Source organism: Chlorocebus sabaeus, chromosome 14 (assembly GCF_047675955.1).
Source record: "Chlorocebus sabaeus isolate Y175 chromosome 14, mChlSab1.0.hap1, whole genome shotgun sequence".
NCBI lineage: Eukaryota > Metazoa > Chordata > Mammalia > Primates > Cercopithecidae > Chlorocebus > Chlorocebus sabaeus.
This window is the reverse complement of record NC_132917.1, coordinates 103,422,557-103,443,135: the sequence shown is the minus strand read 5'-3', so window position 1 is coordinate 103,443,135 and position 20,579 is coordinate 103,422,557. Positions and strand designations below refer to the sequence as shown.

Genomic DNA, 20,579 nt, shown 5'->3' with positions numbered 1-20,579 from the left:
AACTCAGTAGCACCAGGTTGGAAGAGCTTATCGTATAAAGTATTAAAATAAGGGGAGAAAAACATATTTAAAGTTTAGTAATCGGTCCATCAACATAAAAGCTGTCGTTTGAAAAAGAATACATAATACTTACTTGAAAGGCAACATTTTATGCATGGATTTATAATTAGTTATTCCTGCTATATTTGTATCTCATCAAGTATTTCCCTCCAGGCTTCCTTCACTGAATTCCTTAATTATTGATGTATTCTGGAAAAGACATCTTTCCTAAAGGGAGTATGTGTGTATTTATGTGTGTGTGCATGCACGCTTGTGCACGTGCATGTGTTCAGAGTCTCTTAAGAACCAGTGGTAGGTAGGAGAATAGGAGGAAGGGGACGTGGTCAGAGTCAAGGAACCAAGCAATATGCATGCAGTCTCCAATCTGTGCACACAGAAGGGTAGGCAGAGAACAGGAAAAGGAAGATATCAACACAAGTGGAACCGCAGCAATTTCTCTTCTCTGTGGATATCCAAGTGAACTTGGCCAGACTCTCCTTAAACCTCTGCCTTAAACCTCATCAGAGGAAAGACTGACATCTGTACACCTGCAGGCTCTAGACAATGATCCCCAGATGTCTCCCTTAGTGGAGGATTAGCTTGATGTGTTCACAATACCAAATGTGGCTAATACATCTCAACTGTGCTGTTTGTTGCTTCAGGCTTTCTCTTTTTCTATCGCAGCCTTTACCCACCTTCATCTCTCTCCTCCCATCTATCCTCCTCCTGTCCTCTTCACACTCAGGGAAAGCCAGGCCCCTACATCACTGAGAACAGGTGATCCATCTCACATGAACTTCCTGACTTCCAGCCTCCCCTGTCCCCACAAGCTCTCTGACATTCCACACAATACAAGAGTTGGCAGTCATCCTTCCGCTGATCCTCTGCCCTGCTTTGGCTCACTTCTCACATAAAGTCTCATTGAAGAGTCTTCCAAAATAAAGAGGACTGCGTCTACTTTTTCTCAGCTCTGCCACTACTTCCCAAGGGCAAGTCGTCACCATTTCTGGCCCATATTACTGTGCAAAAGCAGAAAGGTGTTGATAATAAAGACAGTAACAGAAGGTGGTCATCTTAACTCAGGAAAGGGTCTTCTCCAGCATTCCAGAGGACTCGCTGTCCCCAGTGTTGGAAGGCATGAATGAATGAAGGATGAACTGTCTTTTGAAGAAATGACTAGAAGGAAGGAGGAAAATCATGATGCATTACAATACTAAGCACTTGCTACACACCAGGCTCTCTCCTGGACACCTTATTCAGGGTCAAAAGCAAATAGGTTTTGACTCTGCTCTACATTTTTATATCTGTGCAAACTTGGTAAACTGACTTAACCTCAGTTTCAGTACCCCACTTTCCTCATCCACAAAATAGGGATAATAAACCATGATTCCTAGAGTTATGTTCCATGGAGTTGTTATGAGGGTTAAATGAATTAACATGTAAGATGCTTAGATTTGCATCAGGCACCCAGAAAGCATTCGGTGACAAACTGTTAAATAAATATGAATACATTTTTAAAACACAGGCACACCTCCTGATCTTCCTCCTTTTTTACCAGTCGCTCGTTCTCAGTTCTTCTTGGCTGCTCCCTTCTTTCCACGATGTCATAAGGTTGGGCTGCCCCAAGGCCTAATCCTTAATCCTCTATTGTGGTCTCTTCATTTTATATTTTCACTCTTTTGACAATCACGTCCAGCTTCATGGCTTCTAATACCAATTCTCTGCTAGTGGCCAGAGAGCCCCTTTCCTGAGCTCCGGATTCATGATATCTGCCTCATCCGTATCTCCACTGTAGGTCTAATGGACACGCCTAATGCAGCATGCCCATCATTGAACTGACAGTCTCCCCACCCCCACCTCTGCCATGCACCGACTTCCCCTTCTCAGTTGAGGGCAAGTGCATCCTTCTAGCTGCTCAGGCCAAAACCCCGGGAGTCCTGAGTGACGCCTCGTTCCCTCACAACATGTCTAACCCATCAGGGAATCCCATAGGTTGCTCCATCAGAAAGTATTCTAGGATCTTACCACTTCTCACCAACTGAACTTCCACCAGCCTGGTCCTGCCTGATAACTGCAGGGCTTCCATGCTGGATTCCCACATCCACCCTTTCCTCGCCACAGTCTATTCGCAACACAGTAGCCAGCATGATCCTTTTACAAAGGAAGTCAGAACATACCAGGGATCTGCATGACACTTTCCAGTGGCTCCCATTTCACTTGGAGAAGAGCCAAGCTTCATACACTGGCCTGCACGGACCTGCATGATGTTGGACTCCAGACCTGCCTCACCTCATTCTCCTACACTCCACACCACACTCTGTGCCACGCCGCCACACTGGCCAAGAGCACACTGCCTTCAGAACACACTTGATCCCTCAGCCCATTTGCCTGAGATGTTCTTGGACTTAGCTAATTCCTCCACCTTCTGCATGCCTTTGCTCAAATCTCATTTTTCTTGCTGTTCCCTTTAATGACCATTTGATGTTGGAATTGTAGCATTTCCCCCACCACTTTACCCTCATCATGCTTGACTCCTTACTCTATCCTTCTGATATAACAATTTTCACCTTCTAACATGCTCTATGATTTACTTGTGTTTCTTGTCTCGTGCTACCAACCCCTCTGAAATGTAAGCTCTGCAGCAGGGACAGGGATCTTTATATGTTCTGGCTCCTAGAGCACTGCCTGGCCCTTAGCAGGAGTCCAGTAAATATTTAATAAATGAATATCTGCAAAATATAATCTTCTAAGAGTTGGCATCTTAACTTAAAGAGATTGATTAACTTGGAAAGTAGGGATCTGGACACAGGCCCGCCATACTTTCTGCCTCCCAATATTAAATGTGCATTCATCCTTTCCTCATTTCAGGGGAGTCACCGCTAGGCAGTCAACTCATGGGGGTCAAATAGCTGTTGGAAGGTCATATGCACAACTAGCATTTAGCAAGTGCATTCGCTAAGTCAGAAAAATAATAAGCATTAGCAAGTGCAGTTCCTAAGTTTCCAGTCATAAGATTAGAGCACTTAGTTTAGTTTCCTTAAATAATAATTTCTCTGTGTAGGCCAAGTGACCAAATTGGACTCTCTAAGGCCCCTCAACAATCTAGTGACATGAACCCAGACAGGAAATATCATTTTCCCTAGTAACTAACTACCAAAGTTTCAACACACCTTTGCTACTTTGCATCCTGTAAACAGAATCCAATATTCTGAACAATATTTTTTGCCCTCCTGGTAAAAGGATTACTGTACTTACCAGAATGAAGACAGTAAAGAATATGACAACAATGGCAGCTGTAATAAACAGCTTTTTCCGAGGAAACACAGCAGCAGGAAGGAGAAACACTAGTGCAAAACAGATGGCACCTCGCAGTCCTCCATAGGCAATGATGAACTGATCCTTGAAGGTCAGGGGAATGGTCCGGAACCTATTAATGACCTGAGTCAGGACAAAGACACCTGCAAAGAAAGAAAACCCAAGAGGAAACAGACTGGGTGATGCCAGAATGTGAAAACACACAGACTCATTTTCTGTGCTTCTGCGACAGGGACAAAGGATTTAAGAATAGGCCCCGAAGTCTTTCCCCTTTTTCTCTGTCTCGCTAGTAATACCAGGTTCTGGGTCTTTGATGTTGTTCCAGGATCGTGGGTGAAAATGTGAAATCAGAGAAGACAAGACAAACTCATCTGACTTATAACAAAGGCATGAAGATACTCAGAGAAAAAAAGAATATATCAGGAAGAGGTGAGAAGAGCAAGAGAGAGAGAACATGAAGAGGCCAGTGAGGAAGGAAAGGGGAAGAGGAAGAGGCAGAGGAAGGTGAGAAGGAAGAGGAGGAAAAAGAAAAACAGGAGGACAAGGAAGAAGATAATAGGAAAGAGGAGGAAGGAAATGAGAAAGGAGAAGAAAAGGAGGAAGAGGAGGATGTAGGAGAGAAAAAAGTAAAGGAGGAAGAGGAAGAAGAGGAGGAAGAAGTAGGTAAGAAAGAAGAAGAAATTAAGCAGATAAAAAAGAAGCCTCAACAGCAGAAAGGGAGTGACAAAAGGAAAGCCCCATTCAATGAGTGAGTGTCACATATGTCCATTTAGCAAACAAGAACTCATTACCTAGGGCTCGCCAGATGAGGCAGAAGGCCAGGGTGAAGCAGACGAAGGCCCAGTTCCACTCATGATTCTTGCCCACAGTGGACACGCCCATGAAGATGAAGATCAAGGTCTCGCTGACGCTGCTCAGCATCTTCATGAAGTACTTGATGGTCGTGTAGGATTTCTGAGATACATTTTCTTCCACGTACTTATTCATAGTCATTGCACAAGCAGTGATTCTGAAAGACAAGATTCAGCTTCTCTTGAAACCTAACAATGATCCTAATCAGAATGCAAGAGATAGCACTTAAGAGCTAAATTATGGCTCTACTCTTCTGCCCAAGACTACAACATCATCGAATGATTTTTAGAGGTGAATGTGATTTGCATGTAAACCTTGGAAATCCTACAATCTCCGGAGGTCTTCTTTAGCAACCCTGGCTGAACTACTCTGCTCCGCCCAGCATTCTGGTCCCTCAATTCCTTTACCCCAGATTCATGCTTAAAGGTCTATGGACATCGACACCATCAGCTCTCCTTTCTGTATCTCAGATAAAACAAGTCCAAAATAAATTTGAAACTCATTATCTTTCTGTAAACTGATGTATTTTTCCACATATGCCCTGTTCCTCTATTATGTAAAAGGATTCTATTGTATAAAATCCTAAGCTTGAAAATGGGCTTGTATTAGTCTTCTCTCCCTGTCACACCTCAGTAGCCGCCCGCCATATTATTGGTCCACAGCTGTTTTCGATTCTTCATTCTGAATATCTCTTAGACCCGCTCACTTCTTTTTGTCCTTAATTCTGAGTCTCATTTCTGTGTATCTGTTATATCCACTTCTGGGAAATTCAAAAGGTTTTAACAGGCTCTGAGAATTCCTAAAGCAAAGTAAGTCTTTTGCTTGTTCTCCCCAGTATTTCCAAAACTTTGAGACCACAGAGCCCTTTATTCCCACTCTCATGATATCTACTGGAATATGGCACCTGTAGAAAAGGAAGGGCGCCAGGATCAGGTCCACACTCCTGAAGCTCTTCACACACTTCCCTCAGTGGAGAATTCCAGTTTCACATCTGCCCTCTCTCCACCTGGGCACACACCATGTGCCTCCGCTGTATGGAATTGCCCAACCTCAACTTGTTCTTTACTGTCTTCTTGCCTTACTACACAAGTGGGTCCCTCTGTGTCGAGGACGCTACCCCTGATCAACTCAGATGCCACCCACAGAGGGGAATTTAGGATGAGCTTGGTGACAGCTCATGGTAGGTCCGGTCTAAGGAGACACAGTTACTATAAAGTACCAAAAGAATTTCATTACACAGGTCCTATAGAATGAAACAGGAGGATGGGATTAGAGGGAGCCACCCTGCCTTCCACTAAGTGGTAGCCATGCCATAAGCTAAATACTGGTCATGATCTGCAAAGTTTCCAGCATTCTCATAACTCCAGCACGACAGTGACCCTAGTTCAGCTCCCGCTACTCCCATCATGTGGTCCTCCTCACTCTGAGAAGACTTCTGCTGTCTTAAAGAAATCCCCGTACTGTGAGCATAAGAATAGGTAGAAGAACGCAAACCTAAGCATCCTCTAAAACCTAAACAGATAACCACAAAGACCTCTCATTGCAAAGAACACATCTGTTGTTCACATAGAAAACAAATGCAGGTATATTTATTTTTGTTCCCCTTATTAAAACAAAGACTCCATCAATCTAAGGACCACGCATTGAGCCACCATGTCACTGTCCCCAGAATAAGTGGGTATCTCTTTTAGATTTCTGTAAGTGAAGAATGCATAATTTATGTGGTTTCCCAAAAGAAGGAATGGCCTTATTAAATGTGGTAATAAAATTCAACAGCTATAAAACAGCTATAAACACATGGCAAAGCCTCGGAATAGTTGAGGACTCATATAAAAACAGTCAATCTTCAGAGAACCTTTACTTTATGCCAGGTACTATGCAAACATATTGAATGGATTATGTCTGTTAAACCTTATAACAAGTTTATGAGCAAGTTCTATTATCATTCCTATGCTTGTAAATGGGAGAACAAAGACAGACAGAGGTTCAATTATGTAAGATTCCAGTACTAATAAATGGTGGTGCCAGGGTATGAATCTGGGCAATCTGATTTAAAGACAGTACTGGGTCAGGCATGGTGGCTCACAACTGTCATCTCAGCACTTTGGGAGGCCGAGGCAAGAGGATCGCTTGGGCTCAGGAGTTTCAGTCCAGCCTACACAAAATGAGACCTCGTCTCTACAGAAACAAAGCCAGCACTGTGGAGGACTTAATCCTCACCCTTTCCACATTCTCATTGAGCCCCACAATCTCTGATGGGAAGGTCTTCCCTGCCCACCAAGCTGTGGCTTATCCTTTCTCAAGCACAAGACTGTTTGTATCCATCTCCAATGGCTGTTATAAGAAATAACCACAAACTGAGTGGCTTCGAGCAATGCACATTTACTATCTTGCACTTCCAGAGGTCAGAAGTCCAAAATCACATGAGTGGGCTAACATCACAGAGGTGACAAAGCTTTTTCCTTCTGGAGGCTCTAGGTGAGAATCTGTCCCCTGCCTTCACTAGTTTCTAGAGGCCACCTGCATTCCTTGGCTCTTGCCACATCCCTCTGATCTCTGCTTCCCTAGCCACATCTTCTGAGTCTGACTCTCCTACTTCCTCTCATAAGGGTTCTTATGATTATATCAAGGCCACCCAGATATTCCAATGGAATCTCCCCATCTCAGGATTCTCACCTAATCACATCCACAAAGTCGCATTGGCCATAGAAGGTAACATATTAGCAGGTTCCAGGGATTAGGATGTGGACATCTTTGGGGACATCTTTGAGGCCATTATTCAACCCTTCCAGGTTGCATTCTCCTCCCCTAAACTGTATCCTGAACCAAGTGCATGGCCCAGATGAACATGGCCTCTGCTGCTTGCATGCAGTTAATTGGGTGACAGAAACTAATGGGAGCTCTGTCACACTGGCTTGACGTGAAATCCTGGAACCTCCTCCAGCAGGCAATAGGAACTGGGAGAACAAGCTGGAAAGTGGCATCTGTCCAATAAGCCAATATCAGGCATCTCGCCAGCGCTCCCCCAGATATAAATCAATGGTTACCCACATTTCTGAAAATCCTCATCTTTCATATTTTGGCTTAATTTTTCTTTAACTAGACTTTAAAAAGTAAGATTTCTCCAATACAAAGTAATGAGGGCAATAGATTAGATTAAGAATCTGAATTATAACATGTTTTATATATATATATAAAAGACATGTATACAGAAACACACACGAATGAGCCTTTCAAAAATGTTGCTTTTTTAGGTACTTCATGTAGTGGAAAAAATGTTGTCAGGTAGAAAATTTATAGTAAAAGTAATTTATAACGGACATATTGTTTTTTTAAATTCTCTAATCCTATACAAAAGATACTTCAAAAGGATTTATTATAAAGCACTTTAACTTATAGACAAATATGAAAATAAATGAACACCAAAGTAGCCACTACCTAGCCTTCTCCAGTCACTTGTATTTTTTAAAACAAAATGTCATCTATAGAGTGGAAACATCAGCGGTAGAGTTGATTCCTCATATTAACCCCATCCCCTTCTCTCCCTCTTGAGTTGATTGTTTTGAATCATTCAAAAATGTAACTTTAAAAGGCTGATGAATAGTGTTTTTCTAAACGTTCTAAACATTTCCCTCTGAAATTATGTTCGTATCATTCATTGGGCAAAAAGTAAACCATGCAGGCAAAAAGTAATCTCCAGTTTATTACATGAGCAATTTAACAATTTCTGTTTAGAAACAATTAAAATATAGCTTTGGTGGCCGGGCACGGTGGCTCATGCCTGTAGTCCCAGCACTTTGGGAGGCCCAGGCAGGCGGATCACAAGGTCAGGAGATCGAATCCATCCTGGCTAACATGGTGAAAACCCATCTCTACTAAATATAAAAAATATTAGCCAGGTGTGGTGGCAGGCACCTGTAGTCCCAGCTACTTGGGAGGCTGAGGCAGGAGAATGGCGTGAACCCAGGAGGCAGAGCTTGCAGTGAGCTGAGATCACACCACTGCACCCCAGCCTGGGCGACAGAGCAAGACTCTGTCTCAAAAAAATATGTATAGCTTTGGTGTAGGAATAAAACATGAATTAATTTAACATGAAAGTCCATGGGATCATTTTCCATTGCTTTGTATCCTTAACATGATATCAAGAGTGATGCTCAAGAGTAGCCAGACACCTTACTGTAACTCAATGAAATTTCCTACCAGCCTCAGTGAGACACTGAACAGGAAGAAAGAATGCCCTGGGTGGGTACCACAGGCCCTAGCATCTGGTAGTGTCCTGTTCAGGAAGTCTGTGCATGTCTGTGGCACTGAGGCACCTGAGGGGCTGGGGGAAATACTCCTAAAGTTCCCATTCTGGTCTGCCATGTACAACTTGAGTCACCTGGCCTCTCACGCAAAGGTCTGGAGGTGTTTTTATTGCAAAGATATTTTTTTTTGTTGCAGTGTACTCTGACCTAAAGTAAAACCACCTCACCTTCAAAAACATCAGAAGTAAACAAACTACAAATGAGTTAGTCTGCCTTCCACTAGAGAGGTACAGGCAAAATGGCCTCTTACGGATAGAAAGAATGAAACCATCTCTGCCCACTCCACCAGGTCATCTTCTAGAGCTGATAGTCATCACCATCACAGTATATACATATGAGTCTCTATTTCTCTAAAAGAATCACAAGAAACTTACAGAGGTGGCGAATGATGCAGGTTAGAATCGGACTGCCCTTGGCCTTACTGGGTTTGAAGTATGTGGCCAGGAGAGTCCTTGGGTACGATATCACATCACAGCATTATCACAGTGCCACCACACTATCGAGAGAAGAGATTTCTTCCTTCATCACATGAACGCATGAGGATTTCATGTCTGAAGCCCACAGCCTCATATCCTCATTCTGTGTCATCAGTATGACATTGTCCTCAACAAAATAGTAGCCTAAATAGATTCTTAATATTATAGAAAATTCTGGTTAAGTTTCTTAATTTTAAAGCTTCAAAATAAAACTATTGGCCTTCAATATTCCTAGTACGCCCTTACTTTTATTAGCTCGTGTCACTGAATCATCTTCCCCCCTCCTTTTCATGCATGTCTCTCTCTCTCTCTTTGTTTTAATTTCCATACCTAGTTAATATGATTGAGAAGTGCAATTTAACGTCAACCAACATTTTCTGAGCATCCATTCTGAGCCAAATTCTGTGCTGGGATCTAGGAAGGTGAAAGCAATAAGACTCAATTTCTGCCTTCAAGAGTTCACAGTCTAAGGGAAGAAACAGACACAAAGAGATCATCGGAACACAACACTGTACATGCTAAAATGAGGAAAGGGAAGATGCTGTGGAAGTGCAGGACAGCAAAGTGTGACTTCTGCCACAAAAGAGGACATTTGAGCAACATCTTCATGGACAATCTCACCTATCAGGAAAAGAGGAAGTGAGTAATTCGGGGAAAAGCAGCAGCCATATGCAAAGGCATAAAAGAAATAAACAGGGTTGTGCGTTCAAGAAACTGCCAAATGATTCTGTTAGCTGGAGGAGGGGAAGATGAAAATGTTAAGAGATGAGGAAGCAAGAAGTTAGGGCTCAGTAACACTGTTATGCTGAATGCTTAGGAGTTTTAACTTTATAGGCTGGAGAGAAAAATGAGAAATTAGGATTTCAATCACATAATTATTGTCTATCTCCCCAACCAAACTGGACGCTCCATGAGGAAAAAGAAAAGTGTTGCCAACGCTTAGCATAGTGTCTGGCATGTATTTTGCATCAATGACTGCATGGATGAATCATTCATTGGAATGGTGGTGCAATATGAATGTATTTGCTCTATATCCATTGCCCATTTTGCATTCCAAAGCATGCCCAGATTTCGATAGGTCTTAGGCTCCATTCTGTAGGACAGTGTGGAGACGAGGCATGCACAGAATTCGCAGATGTACCCTGCTATGTTATTATCCTGTACCACTTTAACATAAATGTGTGGTGATTATCACCAATTGAGAGACAGAGAAGGGAGAGCACTGTAATTAGTGGTTTTCTCCTACACCAGCAATTGAGGTTTTCTTTATCAGTTTATCAATCAAAATACAGTGTAGGACAATTCAGGCCAGCTATAGACACTACCTCAAAAGAGTTTGTTTTTTGTTTTTTGTTTTTTTCCTGGAGAGGGTGGGGTGGAAATAGACTTTCCTTTCTACTTAAATGATTTGTCATTTGACTATTTTCTGAGTAGAAAATTCAAACAGATACTTTTTTTCTGTATTACTCCATGACTCCATTATTAACCTGCTTTCTACAGATATTTATTTCTTTTCTACCAGAATGTGTGCTTTGAGACTATGGACTAATGTTTAGCATGGTCTGTGCCTATAGTGGTACCAAATACAAGTTCAATTAATGCTTGCTAAGTCTAGTTTAATGAAGATCCAGAGTGCTTTATCTACAATCTGAACTGTGTAGAATTAACCAATTAAGCAAAATTCTTTTGCTCCCATTCCATATGATTTTAAAAAGTATGAATTCAATTGCAAGAAAATATCACCCAAATAATATTTGTATATTCTCAATTAAGGCTTTGCCAAATATGAAAGCATATTCCACTAATCAGTGCCAAGCATATGCAACGATGAAGATCAATTAAAAAGTTTTTTCTGTATTGATTAAAGCCAGGTCTTGTGGTGACTCAGGGCACATTGCATGCTCTCAGAATAAAGTACTCACTCAAGTGAGGTAAATTAAATTATTCCAGGGCATGAATGTACTATACAGTGAATTGCTTCTTCCAGAAAACCTGACAACCAAGAGAAACAGAGTTTGACATATGAGAAAATGCAAACAACAATTGTTTTTAAAACAGGATCCAAGCATAAAAACTGAACTATCTTTTTTTTAAAACATCAAAAATGAAATACATTGAAACTGTCATAAATATTGGATTAATCATGAAGCCTTGTCCATTGCATAAATTCTCTGCAACTTTTTTCTCCCGAAAAACTGCTTTCAATTCAATTCCACTAACGTTTAGAGACCACTTATTGGCACCTAAAGCAACTCTGGTTACCTGGAGAGAGAACCTCAAAGGATCACAACTCAATGTCAACAGCGTCATGAAGCACAGGTGTCAAGTGTCCCATGGAGTCTACCCAGTCTAGCTGGGGAGTGTTAAGAAAAGCCTCAGAGAGGCGGGAAGATTTGACCAACATTTTGATGATGGAATTAAGGTTTTCCAGGTGGAGGACTCCTGGTCAATGTTGGAGGTGGGCTGCAGGTGGGGCCTGGGTATGTGAAACCCACATGCAACAATCCTGCACCAGATACATACACAGAATACTTTGTGGTTCTACATGAGTCCTAGAAACATCAGCATGAGTTGCTGCTTTCTGGAAGTTCTTACAGCTGCTAGCAGGTATATTAGAGCAGTATGGTCTGTGGACCATGTGTAAATGTTGGAAAACTACAAATGCCTGTGCCCCATCCAAGGCCTATATCAGAATCTCTGACTGAGGCCTGGGATTCTGTCCATGTAATGACATTTCCAGGTGATTCCTAAACACATTAACATTTAAGGACAGGAAATGGGAGTATAGGCAGAGGGTTCCAAAGAGGAAGGAGAAATGAGAAAAAAGAGCTGAAATTTGGGTCATTTTATTTAAAGTTGTATTGGAGGGTGAGCATAAGGATTAACATGGCATTTGAGGAGTAATGTGGATTTAACTACATTTGCCAACTATTCTTCCTTTCCTGTCTGTCAGTTTTTATGACTTGGATCTAGGTGCAGGTCCCTGTGTTCTCTTGCCTAGACTGGTTAGTGTGCAGATATCTTCACATATTTTTTTTTCCTGCCTGAGTTGCTACTTAGGTACCTTATCCCTGCTGACAGCAGCATTTCCTGATCCTCCTCTTTAATCAAGGATTCCTCAGCCCTAGTGCAGCCGGTCAGACTGGGGCCATAACCTACAGCTTTCACCCACAGTATCATGAAAACTTTAATAGTTGTAAGTGTCATGGTGTAAAAAAGTTTTGGAAGCACTCTGATCATGTATTTATCATAAAACAGAAATACAATTGTGTCACTTCTCCTTAAAGATTCCAAAGGCTCTCACCTGCCTATAGCACACAACAGGTCAGGCAAGACCAGGGGCCCCTCCTTCTCACCAACCTAGAGTTCAGTTCACCTTGGAGCCTTCAATCACACCTCTGCCTCTACCCAAAATATCCCTCTTTTCATCACTGAGGCTTCAACCCAAGCATTACCAACATTACCATCCCAGTATACTTTACTATAAAGGATTGAGCTTTCCTTGCTAACTTGTAGTCAACACAGATTGGGATGGCAGTCTGACTCAAAGTGAGTTTAAGGTCACTGCCTTATTCTGGCAACAGATCCTACTTCTCATGCCACAGGGCTGGTCATGTGACACAGTCTGATCCCATGACAGTTCTCCAAACCCCAGGGCCAATCGCAGTGCTTGCTCTGAAATGTTTTCTAACAGGACCTGGCAGAGTAGATCTCGCTTTACTCTTCAGTGACAGAGTTGCAGAGATATAAAACTTGATTTGTCTGTGACCCTGGTTTCATGCTTTGGAGATGACTAACCAACTAAAAGGAAGCCTTCTCACGAAGGGACAGAAAGTTAACAGAGAGAAATACTTAGGCAGACATAGGAGTCCCTCGTCCTATCACCCTAAGGCCAAATCCCACCGGTCCTCTCAAAAATGTACTTATTTGCATGAGCCAGGAAATCCCTCCTTTCTGACTTAAACTGGTTTGAGTTTGGCTCCCTTCATTAACACAGAGCTTCACTCTATTGTTTCAGCCAGGCTCCTGACTACAAAGATGCCTGGTGACTCAAGTTACGTCAAATAACGGGGGATTAACTGTGAGGGCACAAGTGGAAAGACAGAATGGGGGCCACTTGGCCAGGTCCCCTGGGAATACTGACAAAGTCAGACCTCATGTTTGATTGAGGTAGGGAAATGGCAGCAGCAGGAGCAAGTACATAAGAGAAATGCTACAGCATCAAGAGGAGCTGCAGGCAGCCCCTCCTCGCCCAAGAAGCCAACACAGGAGGTCCTGGGGTTTACACCAGGCCAGTGTCCTCCCCTGTCCAGAGAATTGCTGAGAAGTAAACTGAGGTTTGTTCAAGCAAGGAGAAAGAATAATGGGTTCTCCTTGGGACACATGTCAAGGAAGAGCCAACCTTAACCTCCATAGCTATATTCCTGGCTCTAACCTCCTCACGCAGGGGCTGAAACACTAATTTAATCCATGTGTCCAAGCGTGTCATATTCAGAAGTACTAGCTGGGTGCTAAGTATACATTTCATTTCAGTTTTTCTGAAAAAAATTTTATTAAAAGAGAAAAAGTATTTATGTCTCAGCAATTATACATTTCTGACTTATTATCTTGTTTTATATTTTGGCCTACACATTACCACAAAGTAATATGATTTCCTACAATATTCTTGAAATACAGGCCAGAAGGGATATCATCATTTTTAAAAAATAAACCTAAAGAACAGTCAAGAAACAGTCCAAAAAGCAAAGTGATGGCAGCATTTTCAGTTACACAAAAATATCCACTCTTCAAATAGATTTGGAAGAATCCATTCTTAATTTGGGAGCGAATTGTTAAAGTTTTGTGTAATTTAAAGTTGGCAAGGAAATAGCAACTTTTTTCTTGTCTAAAGGATACCTCTAAAATCTACCCTGTTATCTGCACTGAAGGAGAAAAGCAATGGTATGATTCATCCTAATAACCAAAAAAGCAATATCAATATCCTATCTTTTTAGCTAAATATTCTAAGAATGCAGTGAATTGATTTTCATAAGCCAGTCAAGTACAGCATCTATTGGATTTATTATGCATTGTACCAATTTTTCCTAGAAAATAAGTTTTTTCTGCTTGCGTTTCACTTAAACTTATATTGCTATTCCTTGAGTACCCGATATATTAATTATTCCTTTAGTACCCTGACCACTTGATAAACACCAGACGACACTGAGACACAGGTGACAAGTTGAGGGAAGACTGATTGGCTTCATAATGTATTCCTGATAATCTTCAAGAATGGAATACATAATCTTACTTAGCATGAGTTTTGTATGTTTGATTTTTTTTCCCTCCATCAAAAATCAATATCTTTTGACATTAGCTAGAATAAAGACCTATAGACCTTAATATAGAGGCTCTATTGATCTTCAGTCTGCATAGTAAATACAGATAAAAACAGAGATGAAAATAATGTCTTTAATGTTGTTTTACCTCTAAGAAGATGAGGCAAGTCCCAGCACTTTGGGAGGCCGAGACGGGCGGATCACGAGGTCAGGAGATCGAGACCATCCTGGCTAACCCGGTGAAACCCCGTCTCTACTAAAAAAAATACAAAAAACTAGCCGGGCGAGGTGGCGGGCGCCTGTAGTCCCAGCTACTCGGGAGGCTGAGGCAGGAGAATGGCGTGAACCCGGGAGGCGGAGCTTGCAGTGAGCAGAGATCCGGCCACTGCACTCCAGCCTGGGCGACAGAGCGAGACTCCGTCTCAAAAAAAAATAAAATAAAATAAAAAAAAATAGAAAATATAACGTTTCGAATACTGACGATTGTCTAAGTTTACAAATTCAATTTGCAAAACATATACAGTATCTCAACCCAGGGAATCTGTTTTAAAGTACGTTGCTCATTCCTGCAGGAGCCACAGCTTTCCCTCCCACTTTAGATTTTGAGGATGTTTATATCAAAACCCCCAAACGTGGACCTAGGGAAACATTTTTCATTTTCACAAGGTGGCTTTAATTTGACATCTTAATTATCATAAGCCACTTCAGAAGGACCTCCAACTTCCCTTCAGTCTCTCCTTCCTTATTTTCTTTCTAAACTTCCCCATTCTCAAAGAAATATTCTTTATAAAGAGCACAGTTATCTTCAGAGCGGGGAGAGCATTTATCTGTCATTCCTCCCATCTTTTCATGACCTATTTTTTTACCTTATCAAAAGGAATAAAACATATGTCACCAAGTCTTCAGATATCCAAGTAGAAAACACTAGTGGTGAGCACCACAGAACAGCAGTGTCTAGTAGGAATCATCGGAGCTGTATATGTAATCTGCAGTTTCCTAGTATTCACAGCGAAAGACAGAAACTGAACGTAATTTTCAGAACATATTTATGTAACTCAACATGTCTAGTACGTTGTCATTTCAACATCAAATCAGTATAGAAATTACTAATGAGATATTCTAGAATCCGTTTTTTCCTACTCAGTCTTAAAAATCTGCTGTGTATTTATTTATTTGTTTATTTTATTTATTTATTTATTGAGATGGAGTCTTGCTCTGTTGCCCACGCTGTAGAGCAGTGGCGCAATCTTGGCTCACTGCAACCTCCACCTCCCGGATTCAAGCGATTCTCCTACCTCAGCCTCCCGAGTAGCAGCTGGGATTACAGCCATCCACCACCATGCCCGGCTAATTTTTGCATTTTTAGTAGAGACGGGATTTCAGCATGTTTTCCAGGCTGGTCTCAAACTCCTGACCTCGAGTTATCCACCTGCCCCGGCCTCCCAAAGTGCTGGGATTGCAAGCGTGAGCCACCGCACCCAGCCTCTGCTGTGTATTTTAAAGTTACAACACAACTCAGTTCTACTTTCAAGTGCTCAGAAGCCACATGAGGCTGGTGGCCACCCTATTGGGCAAGACCGAGGAAAGAAGTGACAGCTTACTATTTTTGTTCCTCCTTCAAAGAACCAAGCAAACGCTGGGGTTCATCTATTGAATCTACTAAATTAAACAGCTGAAACCATAAACATAAATACAAATAATTTCATGAATTGTTTACATGTCTCTAGGTTAAGGTTTATAATTTTCAATTCCTTTCTGTCTTTACTCGTCTTACACTACAGTTCAGGCAAAGTTATACAATAGAAAATAAAAGATAATCATAAGCTTTTTGTTGCTTTCTTTGTTTTTCCTTTTTCCTGAATATGTCCAAGAAATTAAGGGGTATATGCTTTGTTTTTGTATCACTTAATTTCTGGCATCATTTTCCTACCTTTCCTCCTCCCACCCCAGCCTTATTTATGTTTGGGGTGGTCATACCAGATTTTGAAGTGGTCAGTCTTGGCCAGTCAGAGCTATCAGTGAAAGCGTACACTATAATTAAAAGTAAAACTATTATTTGTCAAGGAGGTGTAAGGTACAATGACCCAGTGAGAAGAGAGGAAACAGGGAGCCAGAGATCTAAGGCTCTACTCTTGATTCCCCGCTTCCTTCTTTGTAAACTCTCTTCCTGCTCTTCTTCACACTTGAGGACATTGAGATGAGGGTCAGTTGGCATCATGTGTTTGAAAGCATGTTATAAACACGATACATCATATAATGTTTTATGAATGTCCTACAATGTCATGTGTTTATTATTTTTAATCTTTGTGAACACAAGTAAACATGTTGAACTGGTTATTCTGGTATCTAGGGCTATGGTTTAACACTCTTGGATCTTGAAGAGATGGTCTCCTAAATGCTACAAAGTGTGGGTAAACCAAGAGCAACTAGGATAGGCCAAAAAAAAAAAAAAAAGGCATGCTTTCCTATTTTTTCTCAAAATGTTAAACAGATGACAATTATCAGCTCCTACAAAGAAAAAGGATGAAGAGAGCGTATGATCTTCACACCTTTACCAGTGACTACTTCAGTCCAGCAAGCTGGAGCTACTCCTGGATTTCATTCCTAAACCTATCATTCTGGAAATTCCTGTTACAAATTTACTTATTTACAAATTTGCATGGGATGTGCTGGGGATTTTTTTTTGGTGGGGGGAGGGGATGTTGCACATAAACAGGACTGACCTGGTAACTGGGGACGCAGGGTCAGGTCTCATTCTCCACTGAGTCATCTGACAGCCATGTTTTGTCCATCTGGACCTCGATTTATTTATTCATAAGAATGAAACTAATCACCATATTCTACTTTCTTTGCAATAATGCTACTGGAATAATTAGCAATAAATAGAAAATACTTAGGAAGTACCCTTAAGGAAAGAAATACTAAGGAATTATTAATCCATCACAGCAGAACTAAAAAATACTGGGCACGGCCAGGGGCAGTGGCTCACACCTGTAATCCCAGCACTTGGGGAGGCTGAGGTGGGTGGGTCACGAAATCAGGAGATCGAAACCATCCTGGCTAACATGGTGAAATCCCATCTCTATGAAAGTACAAAAAAAAAAAAAAATTAGCCGGGTGTGGTTGCGGGGGCCTGTATTCCCAGCTACTTGGGAGGCTGAGGTGGGAGAATGGCGTGAACCCAGGAGGCAGAGGTTGCAGTGAGCTGAGATCATGCCACTGCACTCCAGCCTGGGTGACAGAGCGAGACTCCATTTCAAAAAATAAAATATAAAAAAATGGGCGCTTACTCTCCTATCTGAAGGAGGAGTTAGCCATTTTCAAAATTTGCTGCTGTGGAGGCCAAGTACACCCTTCCCGCTTCAGGTCAGTGTGTTTCCAATGTCCCACTTATTAGAGCCCAGGGAACTGTGTAGGGTAGAAGGGGAGGATCAGAAAGGAGTCTGAAGTCCAAAAGGGGATAACAAACTTTGGCTTAAGTTGATTTCTGTAATGGCTCTGAATTTTAGTGATCAGTTTATCCAGCCATTAGCGTCCTTAGGTAAAGAAAGTAAAATGAGGTCAAATACACCATTGTCCATAGGAATCGTCAGTGCTTTGACTCTGAGCGTTTTTCTGAATATAAAGTTCAAAACACATGAGTCAAGGCAGGAATTTCTAAAAATCAATAACTATTAGTCACCTCTCATGCCCTGCTATAGTGCTTTGATACTCAAAAGTGTCCAGCGCTATTGATATGTGAAGCTTCTGGTTTAAAGGATGATGGAAACTTTCCCTTAACTCTATTTCTGGTGCTGTGGAAACTGAAACACACACATATGCACACACAGGCATATGCGCGCACACACACACACACATTTCCCTATTGCCACAATTTATTCCAGGATAGAAATGAGTAGAAGAATGTTAGAAAACAGGGAATTGCATTTACCCTATTAGTGTTTGAGTCTAAAACCGTTCTGAATATACAATAAAACATAAGCGTAAATCATTCCTTAACATTAAATTAGGTTTTGGAGTATTAGGAAGGACCACAAAGGGGAAACCAAATTTAAGACTGCTCAGAAGACATCTCTCCAAATATTTTGTAAGACAGAAGAAGATTTCACCTCATTATTTAATTTACTTGTCAGTCAAAAGCCTATAAAACCACAGTCTTATGATAAAGTTAAATAGCAGGAACAGTAGACAGTCAAAAGCCTATAAAACCACAGTCTTATGATAAAGTTAAATAGCAGGAACAGTAGACAGTCAAAAGCCTATAAAACCACAGTCTTATGATAAAGTTAAATAGCAGGAACAGTAGACTTTCACCATCTTTCCAAAGAAATCAAGATACTGAAATCCTGTCCAGCGCTTTCCTCTAAAAGCTTCCTTGCATTTTTAACCCAAACCAAAATCTTCTGTTACTCAGAAGATTGTTTCTTTTTCGTTAGATTCATCTAGTCACTACCTGCTCATTAAGTAAGTGACATCCTTCTAGAACAGGCTGCTCAAGAGTCAACAAAGCTAATGTAGAGGGTTACAGGCTCTGAAAGGCAACATGAAGAGGACAGGAGAAGGAAGGATGGATGGAAGAAGGTGGAGGAGGGAGAGATGGAGGAGAACAGGCAAAACTCAGGAAAGCCAAGTTTCACAACTGGGCTACAAATCATTACAGAGGCAGTTTAACATTTCTACCCACCCAGCAGCTGCCTGTCCTATCGGCCTAGTTTCCTTTCTCAGGAGCTGCCCATTTCTCTTAAGAAAACCAGGGAAAGTCCTGAGCATTCTCCGTATGTCAGGTGCCTTCACTCCCATTAACCTTAAAAGTGGTTTATAAATGGTAGAAGAGAGAGTGCAATTAGTACAAAGTATGATAGGAATTTCTAAACTCGGTACAATTTAAGCCCAGAAAAAATGACTAGTTCTGTAAAAGAGGTGTGTGTAGATATGCATTTTAATTGCATCATTATGCTGTATCCCCTGGACCGAAGTAAATACAGTAATTACACATAAAGTGCACATAATGCACTTTAGAGAGGGGCAGGGCATGCACATCTGTGATCTACAGCATAAGGAAGCAACACACACGGTCAGGTTTTGAATGGCATACTAATTACCCCACACTAGAAAAGAGGGTATCACTTCTGAGAACAAACATACCCCAGTGTGAATGTGTACCTGCATTTGTCATGACAGAATAATGGGTGCACATGGTAATTTTGATGCAAAAATGCTTATATCACTGGTAATATCTTATTTAAGGACCCATTTATTATTTCGGTATACTTTGAGCAATGATAATATTAGTTTATTTTTTATTTTTTATTTTTTTGAGACCAAGTCTCAATCTGTTGTCTGGGGTGGAGTGCAGTGGTGTGATCTCGGCTCACTGCAGTCTCCACCTCCCAGTTCAAGTGATTCTCCTGCTTCAGCCTCCTGATTGGCTGGGATTACAGACACGCACCACCATGCCGGGCTAATTTTTGTATTTTTTTAGTAGAGACAGGGTTTCGCCATGCTGGTCAGGCTGGTCTCAAACTCCTGACCTCGAGTAATCCACCCACCTCATCCTCCCAAAGTGCTGGGATTACAGGCGTGAGCCACTGCACCTGGCCAATGACAATATTAGTTTAAATGTAATAAAAACATTTCCTCTACACTAAGTTGTCAAGAAAATCTTCAGTTTGAAGTTAGAAACAAAGGCCCACAAACCACAGCAGAGAATTACCTGTGCTACTTACCAAGAGTATGTGGCGCTATTTGTCTCTTACTTCTGAATTCCTAGCATAAGTAAACCTGTGATCCCATCTTCACAAGAGGCCAGTGACTTGATATAGCATAGGTCTTCCAAACCTTCCATCACCAACATCAGGGATGCACCAGGATTCCCACCCCATCCAGTTCTTCAACTTTCTCCCCATATGCTGGATCTTTAAGAACCCCAATTCCTGCCTGCAAACATCTGGCAAACTGACAAATTTACATAGCTCCTTTGTGAGTTCTAGAACTTTTACATATACTCAGACTTGCAATGCAGTTCAAGGTTCTCATACCCTGACTCTTGCTAGAAGAACACTGCTGGAAACTAGATACCAAGTCCCTCCCCTACAGTCTTTTTAGAGACCTTGTAACTAGTTGGTCATACGTTTTCAATGACACTGGCCAAAGAACAGTGAGGAAACTGGAAGTCATACAAATGATATGAATAGCAACCAGGAAGACATGGAACATTACTGGGTCAAACTAGATTAATGCGTTGCTTTATTTAGGTTTCTCTATGAAATAGA

The 20,579-nt window shown here is 41.5% G+C and overlaps 1 protein-coding gene across 1 annotated transcript in view; it reads right to left on the bottom strand.

Moving 5' to 3' along the window:
- The window catches only part of SLC9A2 (solute carrier family 9 member A2), a 91,725-nt gene that overhangs the window by 26,004 nt on the left and 45,142 nt on the right, over positions 1–20,579 (bottom strand). Inside the window, exons 4-5 of the mRNA XM_008008268.3 lie at positions 4,146–4,363; positions 3,295–3,497 (exon numbers count right to left, since the gene is read on the bottom strand). Coding sequence (XP_008006459.3) covers positions 3,295–3,497; positions 4,146–4,363 — 421 coding nt within the window. The remainder of the gene's footprint in view (positions 1–3,294; positions 3,498–4,145; positions 4,364–20,579) is intronic.